Source organism: Choristoneura fumiferana, chromosome 27 (genome assembly GCF_025370935.1).
Source record: "Choristoneura fumiferana chromosome 27, NRCan_CFum_1, whole genome shotgun sequence".
NCBI lineage: Eukaryota > Metazoa > Arthropoda > Insecta > Lepidoptera > Tortricidae > Choristoneura > Choristoneura fumiferana.
The window spans coordinates 5,635,647-5,654,671 of NC_133498.1; the positions used below are offsets into that span (position 1 = coordinate 5,635,647).

Sequence of the window (19,025 nt, forward strand, 5' to 3'; positions counted from 1 at the left end):
GCCGTCAAACTGCCATGGTGTGAAACAACAGACAACAAAAGAAATTTTACTTTGTTACGTCATAGATTCCACCACGAGATTCCGTGGGCCGCACGAGGCTAGAAAAAAAAATAGAAATAAACTTTATTCTATACCCAGCTATATTTCGTTGCTTAAATACAAAAGGGCCACAAGTCAAAAAAATTTTTTTTTCAATCTCAATAATTGCATTTTAAATTCTATTTAACGTGCAACTATTGCAATAAAAATATTCTTTTTTTATTTGTGGCCCTTTTGTATTTAAGCAGCGATTTGTACAGAGACTAACAGTCAAGTAGCAAACACACACGTCGTACAGTCACTTGCATTAATATCTGCCACAGCTGAGCGCGAGCGTGCAAAAATACCTGACACGTCCTACCGGCCCTAGTAAACGAATCGTATCAGATTTTATACACCCTTTGTTTTGTCAGAATATTGGTGCTAGTGCCTGTCTGTGCTCACAAACTTTTGCATAAAATATTAGAAGATTTCTACTAAAATTGCCCTTTGCTACATTAACATTATTTAGTAGGTATTTGGGCGGGCCATTTTTTATTTTGTTGTCGATATCTTTCTTTTCTCAGATTTCAATGCGATTTGGTGAATTGGCATTGGCTTATTCTGACTATGGTAAGCTCAATTTCACACAATGTCCTACAAATTTTTCCTTTGATTTACACAAAATGTATGGAAATTTCTTAACTAAACTGAAAATTTAGTAATGAGGAACTCAAAATGAAAAAAAAAACGACAATAAAATAAAAAATGGCCCATTTATAAACTACGCGACACCACTTGGCCGTTGTAATTATATATAACTAGATTGCGTGTTTAGATAACCCTTTATATTAAGTCATAATATTATTCGATTCAGTGTGTGTACAACACCGCAACAGCGTGAACGTGTCTCTTTAATACTTGTTTTTATTAAATATGTTGAAGAACCCAAACTATGTGTATGGTCCTTCGGACAACGAAGTGCCGTCGAATCTGAACCTTGGTGGTTATTTGTTGAACAAATTTTTTGAGCACGAGGACCAGAAGATAGTAAGTTTTTGTTTTTATTTTTTACGATACAAATGAGAAGTTGTTTCTGTATTGTTGTTTGTGAAACATCGCTATTGTACGGATGGCAAGATGTTCAGTTTTATATTATTAAGTATAAATTATGCAAAGTACATCTAACACATCTGAATGAGTTATTCTTGTATATTTATCTCATGGATGTCGTAAAGGGCTCAGATTTTGATGATAAGTATACATACTTAATAATGCTCAAAAGATTTTGATCATCAATTATCGATATAACCGTATCAATATATTTCAATCTCTAAAAAAACGCGTGTTTTTGAGTTTCAACCCGAACTAAGTTTGGTTGCACAGGTGCTTCTTTTTAATTACGACATTTCGTCTCCTAAAAAAACTCAATTATGGGTAGATCATTCATCACGGTAACATTGCTATCTTCAATTTTTATTTTTTATTTATTCTTTATTGGGAAACAAACAGCATAAATATTACAAATTTACAGTAATACACATTATTATTAAAAATACCAAAAACAGTTTCCACTAATAGATAATAAGTAATAACAGATTTGTTCAGAGAGGAGAGATGTTTTACGATTTCATCATCATCATCATCATCATCACAGCCTATATATGTCCCACTGCTGGGCACAGGCCTCCTCTCAGAACAAGAGGGCTTGGGCCATATTTTACGATTTATGTTTATGTTTATGCTTCGCCTTGAGACCTGAAAGAAAGTAGCGTGTCTATCTAAACATTCTAAACAGTCGGTAATACACCAGTGACAACAAGGTGTAGCGAGTGTCCATGCATAACACTGAATTGCTTACGGTAACTGCATGTGCATTTGTCTATTTACTATCTCATAAAATATAGAGCAAAAAAAGGTCACACCCACAGGGAAATTAAGTACTTAATAGTTAAACATAAAACATTATGACAAGATACTCTTAAAATACCACAAATATATATGTTATATGTATAACAAATATAGGTGTAGCATTTCATACGTTGGTCGTTTGTCTGATAGAATTTGTGGTATTTTAAAATCAAACAATGTTAAGGTAGCCTTTAAGACTAACAACTCTTTGTACTTTAAACTTTGTAACCACAAAGAGAAGGTAGATAAAGGAACTACTTAGATCGGGTGTATACAAGCTCACATGTAATGACTGCAGTAAAGTATATGTTGGTCAGACAGGTCGCAGTTTTAATGCTAGATTTAAAGAGCATGTTTCGGCATATAGGAATGAGCACCCTGATAAGTCGAATTTTGCCAAACATTTGTTGGAACTAAATCATTCTTTATAGGACTCAGATTCGTATGAAGTGTTACATTATTGTGGCAAGGGGTTTCGTCTCGATGTTTTAGAATGCATGGAGATAATTAGATACAACAGTATGGGGTCTATTATTAATGAGCAGGTAAATTTAGTTTCATCTCCCTTGCTACGGCTTGAATCTAATTTCAGCAATGGTAGTTAATAAAACATGCCTTGACAGTAAATAAATAAAAATCAAGGTAGTTTTGAAGGACGGTTAAAACAATTATTTATAATTTGTGGGTAGTTTTGTTTTGTTTTATAAAACGTATCTGGGTACTTGGGGAGTTACAGTGACAAGTTAAAACGGTGGTTGTGGTTCGTTAGTCTAACAACTGGTAGCATGGTGTACGGTTGTGTCACTCTGAAGATGAGCTCTGGTTGAGTTCGAAACGCGTCAATGTAGTGTGGTGGTGGTGATAGATGGGTTTGTGTGATTTGTGTGTGTTCTTACAGTGTGGAGGTGGAGGAACTGCATGAACACGCATATTTTGCATAAGCTTAGCTATCGTAAGGTCGCGGGTGAGCAAGGAAATTCTTATAGTTCATTACAATGGAACTTACTTGCAAAATGGTTAAAGAAAAAAGACAATGACCCTTGTCAATTTTCCCGCCAAAACTTTTTTTATTGTGATTGCTGTTCGGCTTTTAGGGCCATTATACACGAACTGAAGCCCATTTAATCAGCTACCTACATTAATACTTATATGTAAATTAAATTGTAATTTGACGTAAAACGCGTCGGTAATATTTATATATTTACATATGAATATTCATAGTCCTGTTAATTGATTCAGTAACTAATAAATTAACCATAGAAATTCATGATTGGTTTTTTGGAGTCTTTTTGTATTTTTTATTTCAACTCCAAATTTGTTACTTTTACGGGTATCCCGTGAAACCATATCGAAAATACAAACTGAGACATGTAACAAATTTGGGATTGAAATAAAAAATACAAAAAGACTCCAAAAAAAAACAATCTTAATTTACTCTGTCTTCAGCCCCTCGCATCCATCCGCCGCCAGCGACCCTCTTAAGGTCGTCCGTCCACCGTGCTCAGGACGCCCTACGCTACATGCGTTTTCCCGTGCGTGGTCTCCATTCTTAATAACGCTCAAATTTAATGTACATAATGATTTCTGATCAAAATAGGTACACAATTATCTTCATGTATGTTAGGTAAGCCTATTAATAAACAGGTTTCCTTCGACCTTTGTACCAACGTTTAACTCCAATTCTAATTCGAAATCTTCTTATTCACTCATTCTCGTGAAGGTTACACAGATAAGCATGCTGTCCCTTGTCACCTGTCATATAAACGAGGGCCGGCGCATTGCATGGAAGAACGTATGATTTTATGAAAGAAGTAAATGTAAACAATATTGAAAATCATTCAAACAAAAGAAAAGCATTTACTCGCACAGTCGTAACAACAGCAAATAAGACTATAAATGTGAATGATAATTAATTGCTGAACTGATTACAATTAAACTTATGTCATATTTGTACAATAAAGAGTTCACATTCATAGGAAGAGCTGTCAGTTCACTGGACGGAATGAAGTTCTCCGTTAGATTCAGGTGGTTAAGTATTGTAAAGATTTGCAATCTAACTAGTCGTATTGAATTGAACTGATTTAGTTGAGTGAGCGAGACGCGTCATTTTAGCTTAGACAAGCTCTACGAGGTCATGTTAGGATTCTCTGTCTCTCTCTCTCTGTCTTCGAATACCTGTCTAACCAGTGAAGGTTGGCAGTCAGCACCGCATATAATTATATCACTAGCTTTTACCCGCGACTTCGCCCGCGTGGCATTCGATTATCGCGCGCTGTTCCCTCGGGAACTGTGCATTTTTCCGGGATTATGAGTAGCCTATGTCACTCTGTGGCCCATAAACTATCTCTATGCCAAAAATCAGTACCTACCTGGCACGACCACGTCGATCTCGAAACCCTAAGAATACATTTAATTTAATCAAAAGCACGTGGAAGTAGGTAAATGACGGAATCCTCCGTGGTCGTGCTTATACCTCGAAATCCGTTCAAAGTTCATATTGGCAAAACCACGTACAGACATAAGTAGGTAGGTTTATTGTAATTTTGAACATGAAACTACCGTGAGACTCACTCATATTAAATGATATTGTAACGGATAACTCACGTCTAAACCGAGTTTAGCTCGACATGTTTCGGGCTATTTCGTAGCCCTTCTTCTCAGGAGCACGCGAACGCGACTCGACGGCTGCCGCAACACGCACACTACGCGTCACCGCTCTGCTCGCGCGACACATGGACACATGGGCTACGAAATAGCCCGAAACATGTCGAGCTAAACTCGGTTTAAGACGTGAGTTTTCCGTTACAATATAATTTAATATGAGGTTTATTGTACTTACGTTTATTGTGACCGAACCGATTTGATTACAGACAGACAGACAGACAGAGGCAATATTAAGTAGTATGGATTAGTGTCACTACCCAGTCTCTAAAGGTTAATTATAAATTTAAACCAATTGTTTGTCATGCTTCTTTGGACTTTGTTCAATTCAATTATACAACGCGTCAACGAAGTTATGTCACGACGTTCTTCCATGCAACGCGCCGTCCCTCATTTATATGACAGGTTGAAAAGGGACAGCATGCTTATCTGTGTAACCTTCACGGGAATGAGTGAATAAGATTTCGAATTAGAATTGGACTTAAACGTTGCTACAAAGGTCGAAGGAAACCTGTCTATTAATAGGCATACCTAACATACATAAAGATAATTGATCAGAAATCCTTATGTACATTAAATTTGAGCGTTATTAAGAATGGAGATCACGCACGGGAAAACGTATGTTATATAAACGTATGTGCGGATGGATGCGAGGGGCTGAAGACAGAGTAAATTAAGATTGTTTTTTTTTTGGAATCTTTTTGTATTTTTATTTCAATCCCAAATTTTTGTTACTTTAAGTGGCTAAATAAGAATCAACACAAGCTGAGATATGAGGTGCATAGGAGAAATTCGTGTCTGTATCGTTGTCCAGCGGCGGTGTAGCGGTATAGCACACGGCACGGAATGCCGAGGAGCTGGGTTCGATTCCCAGCGCTGGTCTTATTTTTCTGGTTTGATGATGGCATTAAATCTTTATAAAGTCGTGTATCATCATCACCATCCCAGCCTATATACGTCTCACTGCTGGGCACAGGCCTCCTCTCAGATTGAGAGAGCTTGGGCTGTAGTTCCCACGCGGGCTCAGTGCAGATTGGGAACTTCAGGCGCACCATTGAATAGCTTCGCAGGCTCGTCAAGGTTTTATTACGATGTTTGTTTATTTGTTATAATAATCTTTATTGTATAAAAAGGAAATAAGTACTAAAAGGTTACAAAAACACATGGGGTTTATGATGATTTGATCTACGGCCTCTCAAGCAGATCGTGGATTTGAATTTTTCGAAATTTATTTGTGAAATTTACCACGAGCTTCACGGTGAAGGAAAACATCGTGAGAAAACCTGGTCACTTAGCGGCCCTGAATGATAACATAAATTGTACAGTATTGTGTGCATATTTCAAAGGTTTATCGTACTTTGTCTTTCATTATAACAACCGATAAGGAGGGTTAAGTAGAATATATGTTGATAATTTGATAACACAATCAGGTGTTTTAATGGTTATTTATTATGATATAATACCACGGAATAACAAATAAGTACTCGTGCACTGAGGGTTCCCTACATGAAACTAACATCAAACCGAACTAGGTCTAGTTATTGTTTAAAGCGAGGCACCTATGTCTTTTTTTGTCAAATAGCTAGCAAACGAGCATGCGGGTCACCTGATGGTAAGCGATCACCGCCGTCTATGGACACCTACTTTCATCATGATGCCAGCCTATAATTGTAATTGTAATTGTCTGAAAAAAAAAAATTATTTGTTCTATTTTTTACATACGTTCCACTGCAGGGTACAGGCCTCCTCTCAGAATGAGAGGGCTTAGGCTGTAGCTCCCACGCGGGCCCAGTGCGGGTTGGGAACTTAGGCATCCAAAAGTACAAAATATATCATAAAAAGTACACTTAAACTAGTTTGCTGTCATTCGGAACTCGATATAGGAGATTGGTTTTCATTTTATTTCTGAGTACCTGGGCCACCGAGCTTTGCTCGGGCAAACACTCGGTAACCAGCGTTTTCCCAGAGATAGGAACAAGCTAGATCGATTTTTCATGCCCAATAACCCCTTACATGCCAAATTTCATTGAAATCGTTGGAGCCGTTTCCGAGATCCCGAAATATAATTTACAATTTGCTAGATAAATAATTTATATTATTTGGTATTAAAAAAATTGTAAAATAAAATAATTCTGGATGCTACTTTAGAGATGAAATCAATTGAAAAAAATATACAGCAGGGTGAGTAGAGAGAGATTCAATTATATTAGTGAAAGAGTGGGAGTTGTGGGCAATCGGTGGATGCGAGTATCGAATGGTCGTTCATTGTGGCGTTCTAAGAGGGAGGACATTTTCTTCAGTGGACATCTTCAGGCTGATGATGAAGCTGACGATATTGATAATGATGAAGCTGATGATGATGATGATGACGACGAAAACGATGAGGATGATGAGATGAATGAGCTTAACTTACAGATCAATGGTCTCACCGACGAAGTCACGGGCCTGGGTCAAGTAGCCCAGCAGTCGATGAATCTAGCCGTCGGTCTCACTCGCCTAGGTGTCAGAAAGGGAGACAGAGTGGCACTATGCTCGGAGAACAGGATCGAGTTCTGGAGTTCTATCGTCGGTACAGTATTGGCGGGGGCTGTGGTGACTACCATCAATGTGACTTATACCAAAGGTAAGATCATTCTTCTGTTAGATATACAAGTCCCGAATAATGATTTACCAGGTGTGGCCTGCAGGGCTACTACAAAACTCGAAACTGACACTTATACTATTTAATACGAGAGCGAGAGGGACGCTACGATACGTACTTCGAGTTTCAAGTTTCGTAGTAGCCCTGCTGTAACTCGTCAGACTAAACAACATTAAATCAGCGACTTTTAGTAATAATGGAGTCTTTAGGATTTTCCCTTTATAATACTAATTAAATACTGTTATCAATGTACGCTATTCTAGATAGAACCCAACTGACGTCGCCTCTAATGCTACAAACATCAAGGATTTTGCTTTAGGTACATTGCTTCAACTATAGCTTGAACTAATGTTATTCAGTTTGACGAGTATGATCTACTTATGGTTTTTTTTTAATTATTTGCTCGTGTTACAGGCCACAACTGGTATTATGTAGGAACTTCTGGTGATTCTAATATTCCAGAGTAGTATTAAAAAGCCTTTGACCCAAAGCTAAATTAAAAAAAAAAAGGGATTCTCTCATCTAAAGGGGGTGAAAAGGTTTTGAGCTCGTTGAATGAATAAAAACAGCTGTATTTTTGTTCTTAAATGCCGTAACTATCACAAATTTATGGGCAATAATAAACTTCATCCTCCCTATGTATGATAACAATTTCCAAATTGCCTACAAATCCTATAATACATGTAGATAAAGGATATTAATGGAACTATACCTCGTGCGCACAGTAGTTGTATATGGGTGAATATTCGATCGATCGTTTTGAACGTCATTAGTATCACATGTTTATTGGCACAATGGAAAAACAAGTCACATCAATTTTATTCACTCAATGTCATTAGTTTTGATAAATATGTATGTAAACCTGAAGATTATCTCTTTTATTACTCGTAACACGTGCAAGGCACACTGTAAGAACAGACACAAATCACACAAACTCATTGTGTGGGATGGTTAGATCAATTTAGTAGAATCGTTATTTCTATTCGCGTTTTTTCCAAATGGTTTTTTCCCCAATATGATCTTTACTGAAGCTTATTTTCATAATCGCGAAATGACACAGAAACATAGGTTGGTTTAGGATATGTCAAGCTTGCATCAGTCCGAAGGGCCAAAAGCACACAGAAGTAGGAGCTCCGTACTAGCGGAGCTCTGTCGACACTGTTGCAGTGTCAATTAAAAAAATGCAGTAAAAACCATAATGGGAAAAAGCATTCGAGAAAAAAGCGAATGGAAATCTTGCTACTGGGAAATAACTATTCTGGTAAATTGATCTAACCAGCCTCATAAAGGTCGTGGGTGAGCAAAGTAATTATTTTAGTTCATCAAAAACTTTTATTTTTCAGGTGAAATCGCCCACGCAATGGGAATATCAAAACCGAAATACATTATTTGCTCAGAAATAGCTTACAAACACCATGAAAAAACGTTCCGATCACTGAAACACGTTGACAAAATAATAGTTTATGGGGAAAAAGCAAACGCTGTGTCATTCAACGAATTGGTGACCAAAAACGAAGTGAAACCTGAAGAGTTTGTGCCAGTGGATGTAGAGGGACAGAACGATTTGGCGTTTATATTGTATTCATCAGGAACCACGGGTCTGCCTAAAGGAGTTATGATAACACATTTGAACTGCTTGAACACATTCTGTTTGTAAGTATACTCATATTAAACTAAGCAAGGGATTTTACATATCTCCGACTTCGACAATATTTAAGTAATAATCTACATACTAAACCGTTGTATAACTCGCCTAAGTACTTTAACATAAACCCCCAGCGGGCTTTCCAATAGTGACATACAATTGTAGCATACAATACAACAATGCAATACAAATATTCTTTATTGTTTAATGCAGATCACAAATCAGTTGGTCAGTACAAAATTTTACATATGAACACAAAATACAGGGTAGACAGTATTACCGCTTAAAAGCGATCTCTTCCAAACAACCATTTATGTAAAAAATAGGTGGCGGAAACAAATACAAATGTAACATAATAATACCTACACACAATCTCATACAATACAGTAGTAGTAAATAAACAGTAGTAAGAATAACTTTTTTTCCCAGGAACCTGCCCAATTGGGTACCTTAAGTTTTCTACGATGGTCCATATTTAATTTAATTTTTATCGATAGTAGACTATTGTAGCTCACTACTATAGATAAATATTTTTTCACTTCTCATGCTCGTAAAATTCGTATTTATGCTAGATATAGGCGACATAAAATTACTTTTTATGCTCTAGTGCATAAAATAAAATCTACGTCTTAGACCAAGGCATTCAGGTGTAAACAGCCACAAACAAAGAAGTTTCTACAGTTGCTATTTCATTTCCTCGCCATCGAAGTGAAAAGCAAAGCTTTAGCTCGAGCATTAAACCTATTTTGCCCTCGACGTGTCTATCCACCCTCGCCTTACCGGCTCGGGTGGCTACGTGTATATATGAACGTCTCGGGTAAAATTACTCGTTTTATAAAAAAAAAACTATATACAGGAGTGAGCTTCATTATAAATCTACCATCGATAAAAAATATATCTAATATGGATCATCGCAGAAAACTTAAGGTACCCAATTGTATCGAGTCGGCTTCGTTGTTTAACAAATTTTACTACTTGGTATCGAACGGACAATGTCGGCCTTCTTATTTCATGTAGCAACCTTTAGTCAGCTCCTTCTTTTACATACATTTTTGTTACTTCATGCACACTCTTCAATCGACTTCAAAAAAAGGAAATTTGTCCCATTTTTTTCATTTATAGTACTTGCTTTTTCAGCCCGAAAATTGAACCGCCATTCCATCCCATAGTCCTAAACGTAAACCCATGGTTTCACGCCATGGGTCTTATGGCCGGACTCCTGGCTCTATCCAGTGGCAGAACCATGGTCTACCTACCCAAGTTTGAATTAGACTTGTACCTGAAGACCATAGAAAAATATAAAGTAAGCTCACGAAAATTTTGGTAGGTACAATTTTTGATGTAACGTTTTCTTCAGCACTTCCTGCCATGTACAGTGAAATTATGCAATTAACTTCCGCCAGCAATAGATCTAGACAACTACAAGTCGAGGCCGGCAACAGGCCAATGACTCTCCTTGAGAAGTTGGTATCTACTCATGGGCGGTGTTGATCCTTTCCCATCAGATGACCCACTTACTCGTTTTCCTTTATCATATAAAAAAAATACTCGCTGCGAACGTACAGAAAACTAATCAATGCTTTCTTCTTTTCTTCATCCTTTTCCTTCTTCTTTCCTATTTTTTTTTCTTTTCTTCATCAATTCTTTTTACTCGACTACGGCAAATCCAAAAGGAAGAGTGACGATTTTAAGAGTCTATGTACGTTTGTATTTACGAATGTTCCCCCATAGCATCTAGACTACTCATCCGATTTTAATAAATAAGGTGTAATCGATTCGTTATTCTTCTTTGATCAGATAACAGTGATACAAGTGGTTCCACCCATACTGGTGGCTCTGACGAAGATCCAGATAAACTATGATGTCAGCTCGGTGATAATGGTCTTCTGTGGAGCCGCCTCGCTGAGGAGTGAGGTTAGCAACGCTGCGCAGAAACTGTGAGTATCAATGAGCTAAAACAAAAACTTTGCTCACCCTGACCTTATGATATTTATGCAAGATATGTGTGATCATGCAGTTCTTCCACCTCCAAACTGTAAGAACACATACAAATCATACAAACCCATCTATCACCACTACCACTACACTGACGCGTTGCGAACTCAACCAGAGCTCATCTTTAGAGCAACACAACCGTTTACCATGCTACCAGATGTTAGACTCAAAGACTGAGTATGTTAGAGGTAGAGTTTGTCTAAGCTAACATGGCGCGCCCCTCTAATGAGTCAGTTGATTTTGATGTGTGAGGGCAAATATTAATTACAACTAGTGCGTATATCCCGATCGAAAAATCGCATGATAAATCCTCTCAGATTATTGATGCATTATTAGGAGATTACCTGTTGCGCCAATCTCAATTGTATTACATGGCACTGCTATATTGTAAGCTTCGCTCGAAGAACAGATAACCGTTGGGGGAGACAAGTCCTCGAGTGGCGACCACGAACCAGAAGACGAAGCGTTGGCAGGCCTCGCACCAGGTGGACTGACAGCATCGTGAGATCTGCGGGCCGGTGGATGCAAGTGGTCAGGTGTAGTTCATTGTGGCGTTCGAAGGGCCTTTGTCCAGCAGTGGACGTCTTCCGGCTGATGATGATGATGTAAACTTATTGCATGGTTTGGGCATGTCTGGCAACCAAATTCTAAATTCTTAATTCAAATTAAAAAGCGAATCCTTGCATTGGGTCTTAAAAAAAACAGTTGTACTTGAGATATCAAATATGAAAGGATCAAACAAACAATTCCTAAAAATACCGGCCAAGTGCGAGTCGGACTCGCGCACGAAGGGTTCCGTACCATCTATACAACATACATTAGATATTAGCAAAAAACGGCAAAAAAATCACGTTTGTTGTATGGATGCCCCCCTTAAATATTTATTTTATTCTGTTTTTAGTATTTTTTGTTATAGCGGCCACAGTAATACATTATCTGTGAAAATTTCAACTGTCTATCACAGTTTATGAGATACAGCCTGGTGTTAGACGGACGGACGGAAGGAAAGACAGCGATAGAAGTCTGAATAATAGGGTTTCCGTTTTTACCCTTTGGGTACGGAACCCTAAAAAGAGTTTATTTCAAAGCAATAACAGTTTTCATGTTGGTTTCGGCCCCATGCCTTTCAAATGACCGGGTCCCCATGGGTCCCATGGATAAAAAGTAACCTAACCATAAAAATTACATTTTCAATACAAGTTTTTTTTGCTGACTGTACTTTTTGTTACTGTATTTGCATTTTCACCCAAACTACATTTGAATACCAAATTTCAAGTCGATGCTATAAACCGTTGAAGAGTTTCGTCCTGCGGAGACGATCCTGGCTGGACTACCAGGATGACACTACTAGATTATTATAGTATTTATTACTAGAGTATTGTCACGGGATTTACATAAGTATTCCAACTTTCAAGTCAATCGACAACTGGAAGTTGATCAAATTTAACTTGCAAGATTTGATTACAGACAGACAGACAGACAACGGGACAGGTGAAACTAAATAAAAGCTTGTAAAAAGATAATTCGGACCCAAGCCCGATTCAAAGCCATGCGGCGCTCTGCTTGTGAAGCCATAGGCCTAACCAACAGGCCATCAAGACTAGCCACTCAAATCATCCCCATCATATCAGCGGTAGGACGTCCACTGTTGGGCATAGGCCCCCACTCCACCCACCTCCTCACCACTCCCACCTCATCACTCACAAAGTGTGTCTAAACTTCCAGGTTCCCAAACGCCCTGCCGGTGCTGCAAGGTTACGGCATGACGGAAACTACGCTGGCTTGCACATTGAACACCAACTTCCTGGACCCCAAACCTGGCTGCGTGGGCCAGGTGTCACACAATGCTATAATTAAGGTACTTTTAACACGCTTATTATAGCTTCACTTGTTCAAAAAGAATGTTGTTAAGATCGAAAGCAAGTGACACAGCTGCATTGAGCATCTCTTCTTCTTTCTTATTTTAAGAGTTACACTCTTGTCGGTGTAGCCGATGAATGGCTCTCCACTTCTCTCAACTCACAGCTGCCTCCGACAGACTTTATATCGAGATAGACGAAAAGAGAGCTTCAAACTGTATGAGAACCTAGCGTGTCGAATGTTTCGTACCTACGATGACGTCACGAGCGAGATTTAGTGATGGGAAATCAAGACCGCACGGTACCGATTCAAAGGCGCGCGGAACCGATTCAAAGGCCGCGACTCGAGCGACGGCTTTTTCAAAGCGCATCGCGCATTTAGGTCGGACAAACTGTCACTCGCGCTCCAAAATACCCTTTTTAAGGTTAGCTTATTGTAGACGTTTTTAGTATATTGCTTTATAGAAAAAAAAATGTTTATATGTATATGCCATGACATTCGGAGAGTAGCGGGAAACCGTGGATGCAAGTGGCAAATGTCGTTCATTGTGGCGTTCTAAGGGGGAGGCCTTTGTCAGCAGTGGACGTCTTCGGGCTGATGATGTGAGATGATGATATGTATATGACAATTGTTTTTATTCTCTGCTTGATTATGTTTTAATTACTTGATCTTGTATTAATTTTAATTTAAATTGTTTGACACTAACGTAGGTAATAAGATATTGCTACTAACACATATGGACTGATTGTTTGAAAAAAATGATTATTATTATTATTATTATTATTATTTGACCGTGGATCAAACTTTTTACAATCAAGGTAGGTAAACTCTTAAGGTCTATCTCGATATAAGGTCTGTGCTGCCTCCTTAACCTCCTTTTTACAACATGACGGCTACCTTCTCTTATATTTGCATTGTATTCAATTCCGAGCAATCAATTGTAAGCATCGAGCATCACCCTGTCCAAATTCCTCGCTCTCATTCCCAATATAGGTAAACGTACGAGTGCTTGTCACTGTCCCAATAGTCGACATCTTTAATTTTATGTCATTAGCAATAGAGGTGTCATCTTTTTTTTTCATTCGACTAGATGGCAAACGAGCAAGTGTGTACCAGGGGTATTGCAGATGCGTTGCCAACCTAGAGGCCTAAGATGGGATACCTCAAGTGCCAGTAATTTCACCGGCTATCTTACTCTCCACGCCGAAACGCAACATTGCAAGAACTGCTGCTTCACGGCAGGATTAGTGAGCAAGATGGTGGTAGCAAAGCAATCCGGGCGGACCTTGCGCAAGGTCGTACCACCTTCAAAAATCACTCATCTATCTACGAGTACATCTATTGGTCATTAGCGTGTCGAGCTCTCGGGCGTTTACTTTTTCATTCATGTTTATTCGAAACAGGACAACTGTCAAAGGCATTAAGATACTAAATGCTATGTGGAGTCATGAGGGTGCATAAAAGTCTGGGAAAACGCATGTTTTGGAGTTTCAGCCCGAGTGAAGCTCGTTTGCCCAGGTGCTTAATAATACAGTAACTGTTATTAATTTTACAGATCATAGACCTAAAGACAAAAGAAGCTTTAGGCCCTAACAAAGAAGGAGAGATCTGTATCAAAGGAGGCTCAGTGATGAAGGGATACGTAGGCAAAGACCGAAAAGACGACTTCGATGAAGAAGGGTTCTTCAGGACAGGAGACATCGGATACTATGATGAAGAGAGGTACTTCTACATCGTGGACCGATTGAAGGAGCTGATCAAATACAAAGCTTATCAAGTAAGTAAAATACTGTCGAACCATTTGATTACTCAATGTGCTGATAACCTTGAACAACATCTTGTAACAGAACATAGAGCATTCACCGTTTTTAAAGTCGAACCACCGCGTAGGTACGATTATAACTCGCGTTCCGTCCGTTTATATGAAGACGTTATACTGTTCCTTTTTCTGTACTGTGGTCGAACTGAACAACAAGCAGAGCCAAACATTACTACGAACATTTACACTTGGCGTGCATTGGAACAATTCCAGGATTTCCAGGGTAGGGAGTGCTGTGTGCGCGCTGCTAGCCCCTCCCCCCACCACGGTAGGCAGCTCAAGGGTCTGCCTACCCTAGAATTGACCACTAGTCTATCATTGTAGGGAACGCTCTGGTAAATGCTTGACAAAAATTTTATTATTCACGATGATGTCGCACGGATGCTCGGAAAGAAGCTCGAAGCACCGACGTTTCACTTGAATAATCGCTAAAACGCTCGTAATTATTTTATGAACTTTTACCCATAATATAACATTCGGTAAAGTGCTCATTACAAGTGAATGCCACGTTTATCAGAGCACCTGTACCTACTACTACGTACTAGTAGTGTCATCATGCTACCCACAAGTATTCATCTATAAGCATCGCTTACTCTGATGACACCATGACACATTTGTTACGTTTAGTATCATATCATCCACAAGAATCTATCATTTCTGGTGACGCGACCTGTTTACTTTGCAAAGTTTATCCATTACTAACTTCATTTAATCCGTACATCATATCACGATGACCCAGTCAGAAAGTTGGTCCTTGCAACTGATTGCTTATCATGGATAGAAGTCTGAATTCCAATTTCAGCCAAGATAAAGTCTTAATTACAATGGTTAATCCGATTAGTTTACGTACATTATCAGACAAATTTAATGTTACATAGATAGCCGGTAGTAGAACCGGTAAAGAAAGTTCAAGTTAAAGGTTATCGATGGGATATTGAGGCACGGTGGACGGACGACCTTAAGAGGGTCGCTGGCGGCGGATGGATGTGAGGGGCTGAAGACAGAGTATTGTGGCGCGCCATGAAAGAGGCCTATGTCCAGCAGTGGGCTGCTGTAGGCTGATGATGATGATGATGATGAAGGGATATTAAAGCGGCACCGGAACAGCTATGCTCCACCTCTTCAATTCGCCTACAAAGGCATGTTATACATCATCATCATATCAGCTGTATGATGTCCATAGGCCTCCCCCACAGACCAGTTGCTTGGATTGGAAGCAGCCTGCATCCACCTTGAACCCGCGGCTTCAACCTGGTCATCCGTCCATCTCGTAGGTAGACGCCGTAGACGACTCAGGTACGCCGCGCCTTCCGATCCACGGTTTGCATTCGAGAACTTTTTGGCTCCAACTGCCATCTGCTCTCTGTGCTATTTTCATTATTGCAGCAAAATCGTTGCAGTAGCGATCGATTGAGCATTACAGTGTCAAGCTATTGGCATGACTTTACTGGCATAATAAATCATCTTTAAGACGTCATCTAACCCAAACAAGTAACAGAAGTGGATCAGTATTTCCAAGTAGTCAGCATAGCTCCAACTGGGAAAGGGGATGCATAAATTACTCGAGGTTTATAGTGGGGAAAAGGTCGAGCCGAATCTCATTCAATCTAGCACTAGATCGAAGGGAATCTCAGCCAAATATCACATATTTATGAAACAGTAAATTAACATTGAAGTCATTATGATTGGTTTTTTGGAGTCTTTTTGTATTTTTTATTTCAACTCCAAATTTGTTACTTTTACGGGTATCCCGTGGAACCATATCGAAAATACAAACTGAGACATGGATGCACAGAAAAACCAGAAAAAGAGACCAGCGCTGGGAATCCAAAAAAACAATCATAATTTGATTGCTTAGTAGCGACATCTCTTGTCTGGGTGAGCGGTTGGTTCCGAAAGAGTGTGACGTCTCTCGATGAGAGCGGAACATAGATGTCGCTAGTGCTAGTAGTGGTGTCGCATAAGTAGCGTAGTAGAAATAAGCAACCTGAGATATGTATGCATAGGAAAAATTCGTGTCTAGATTCCTGTCCAGCGGTGGTGTAGGGGTTATAGCACGCAGCACGGATTGCTGAGGACCTGGGTTCGATTCCCAGCGCTGGTCTCTTTTCTGGTTTTTCTGTGCATCCATGTCTCAGTTTGTATTTTCGATATTGAAGTAATTGTTACCTAGTATACTCGTAGTTTCACCTATGGCCTTTCAAGCAGAGGATCGTGGGTTCTTACCTAAACTTGCATCTGTGTGTTGTGGTTAAGGAAAATGTCGTGAGGAAACCTGCACAAACCTGGGAAGTATTACAATGGTGTGCAGTTCCCAATCCGCACTAGGCTCACGTAGAAACTACGGCCCATGGACGTATATAGACTGGGGTGGGGTGGTGATGATAGTGATGAAATTAACATTGAAAGCCACTGTAGAATTAAACAGTGATGTAGAGTAAAATTGAGGTGTTGTTTTGTCAACAGGTGCCCCCAGCAGAGATAGAGGCAGTGTTGTTGGAGCATCCAGAAGTGCGGGACGCGGGCGTGGTGGGGGTGCCGCACGCGGGCGCCGGTGAGGTGCCGCGCGCCTTCGTGGCGCTACAGCCGGGCGCCAGCGTCACTGCCGAAGAACTGCAGAAGTTCGTGGCCGAGCGGGTGAGTGGAGCTTTCGACAAATTTTCTTGAACTTTTTTGACAATTTAAAGCCCAGTTTAGACTTGCAAGAAAGATAGTGCAAGTTGCATTACATCGCGAGGCCGTAAAGCAGACGAGTTTGAAATTATCAATCAAGCGCCGCAATGTAAAGCGACTTGCAGGTTGCCTAAACTGCTTCCACCAAAGATGTGCGAAGATGTGTTGCGAGGAATGTGTTTTTCATGAATTAATAGAAACGCTTTATTAACTATCCTCGCACAGCACATCTCTAGTGGAAACAGCTGAGACGTCTACTATTTTACCAACCAGACCTTTTCATAATTGATCATCAAGTCATAGTATCTTTGACATGTACACTACACTCTGATACTGATGATCCTTATGTTTCCACAGTTGTCAAACCCAAAGCACCTACGGGGCGGCGTTCGCTTCGTGCCAGAAATACCAAAGAACATAAGCGGCAAGATCCTGCGACGCAAGTTAAAAGAAATGGCCAACAAGAGCAAACTATGAAAAACATAAGACTATTCCCCATCACAAAAAGTTAGGATACTATACTTAAGTTATATTTTGTCTGTCTCCAAAGAAGCAAAGTTGCAAATAAAGATAAAATACTGCCTTTCTAACTTGTGTTTTTTTAGCAAGCGTTTTTTGATTACACTTCTCATAGGGGCTGGATAAAAACATGGTTGTGGTTCGACGTTGTGTAATCCAAGCGAATAAATAATTTTTTTTTTAATTCGACTGGATGGCAAACGAGCAAGTGGGTCTCCTGATGTCAAGAGATCACCACCGCCCATAAACATCTGCAACACCAGGGGTACTGCAGATGCGTTGCCAACCTAGAGGCCTAAGATGGGATACCTCAAGTGCCAGTAATTTCACCGGCTGTCTTACTCTCCACGCCGAAACACAGCAGTGCAAGCACTGCTGCTTCACGGCAGGATTAGCGAGCAAGATGGTGGTAGCAATCCGGGCGGACCTTGCACAAGGTCCTACCACTGCAATAAATGATTTATTGTCGGACATCACATTCCTATGTAAAGCCCGGTTTAGACTTGCAAGAAAAATCGTGCATGTTACAGTAATAGCTGCGCTCGATTGACTATACCAAACTCGATCCCTTTAGCACCTTAATAGCAATGTTACTTTTATTTTACACTAGCTTTTGCCCGCGACTTCGTCCGCGTGGAATAGTAACTGTTCTGGCACAACACTAGCAACTAGCAGCGAGCGAGGGACAGCACTATCTGTCAAACGGCACTACGTAAAGAGAACTCGAATAGCACGGAGCAAATTTTTATTTGAACTTTTTTAATTTGTAATCTTCGTGATTAAAGTATTTTTATCATCTCAAAACATCATTTCTATCATCATCTTCACCATCTGAAAGACCGGAGCGTTGATCCGTTCCATTTTGGCGACCGTGACAGGACTTCAACATTGTGACTGGTGGAGTATTGGAAGGCGAGACTAACCCGAGGGACATCGTGTACATCATTTACCGAAGGAAGTAAGCCCATTCCTATCATTGCCTATCAGTCCTTTCTATTTATTTGTTTCTATTTCGAGTTTTTTACGTCGTCATCTTCAGCGTACCTACCCTCAACTGTTTTTTATTCACGCATAAGGCGTACGCAATTTCATCATTTCTTCGGTTTATACTCCCAATTCATTTGTAAATTCGTCTGAAATTTATACTAAAATTCATATTTAACTCCCATTAGTTAATTTCATATAACGTATTTTTTCATGTAATCCAAGTTACTAGTTTACCGCTCAGTCGTTGGAAAAATTTAATAATTAATAAAATCAATTAAGTTTTGGGCCGAACTGTT

The 19,025-nt window shown here is 39.5% G+C and overlaps 1 protein-coding gene across 1 annotated transcript; it reads left to right on the plus strand.

The window, feature by feature from the left end:
• Positions 1-884: 884 nt before the first annotated feature.
• On the plus strand, positions 885-17,813 carry LOC141443511 (luciferin 4-monooxygenase-like). Its single transcript, XM_074108828.1, has 9 exons — positions 885-1,068; positions 7,006-7,213; positions 8,575-8,884; positions 10,014-10,179; positions 10,674-10,813; positions 12,597-12,729; positions 14,287-14,508; positions 17,017-17,187; positions 17,581-17,813. The coding sequence occupies exons 1-9, from the start codon at positions 955-957 to the stop codon at positions 17,698-17,700; spliced, it is 1,584 nt and encodes a 527-aa protein (XP_073964929.1). The 5' UTR covers positions 885-954; the 3' UTR covers positions 17,701-17,813.
• The last annotated feature ends 1,212 nt before the right edge of the window (positions 17,814-19,025 follow it).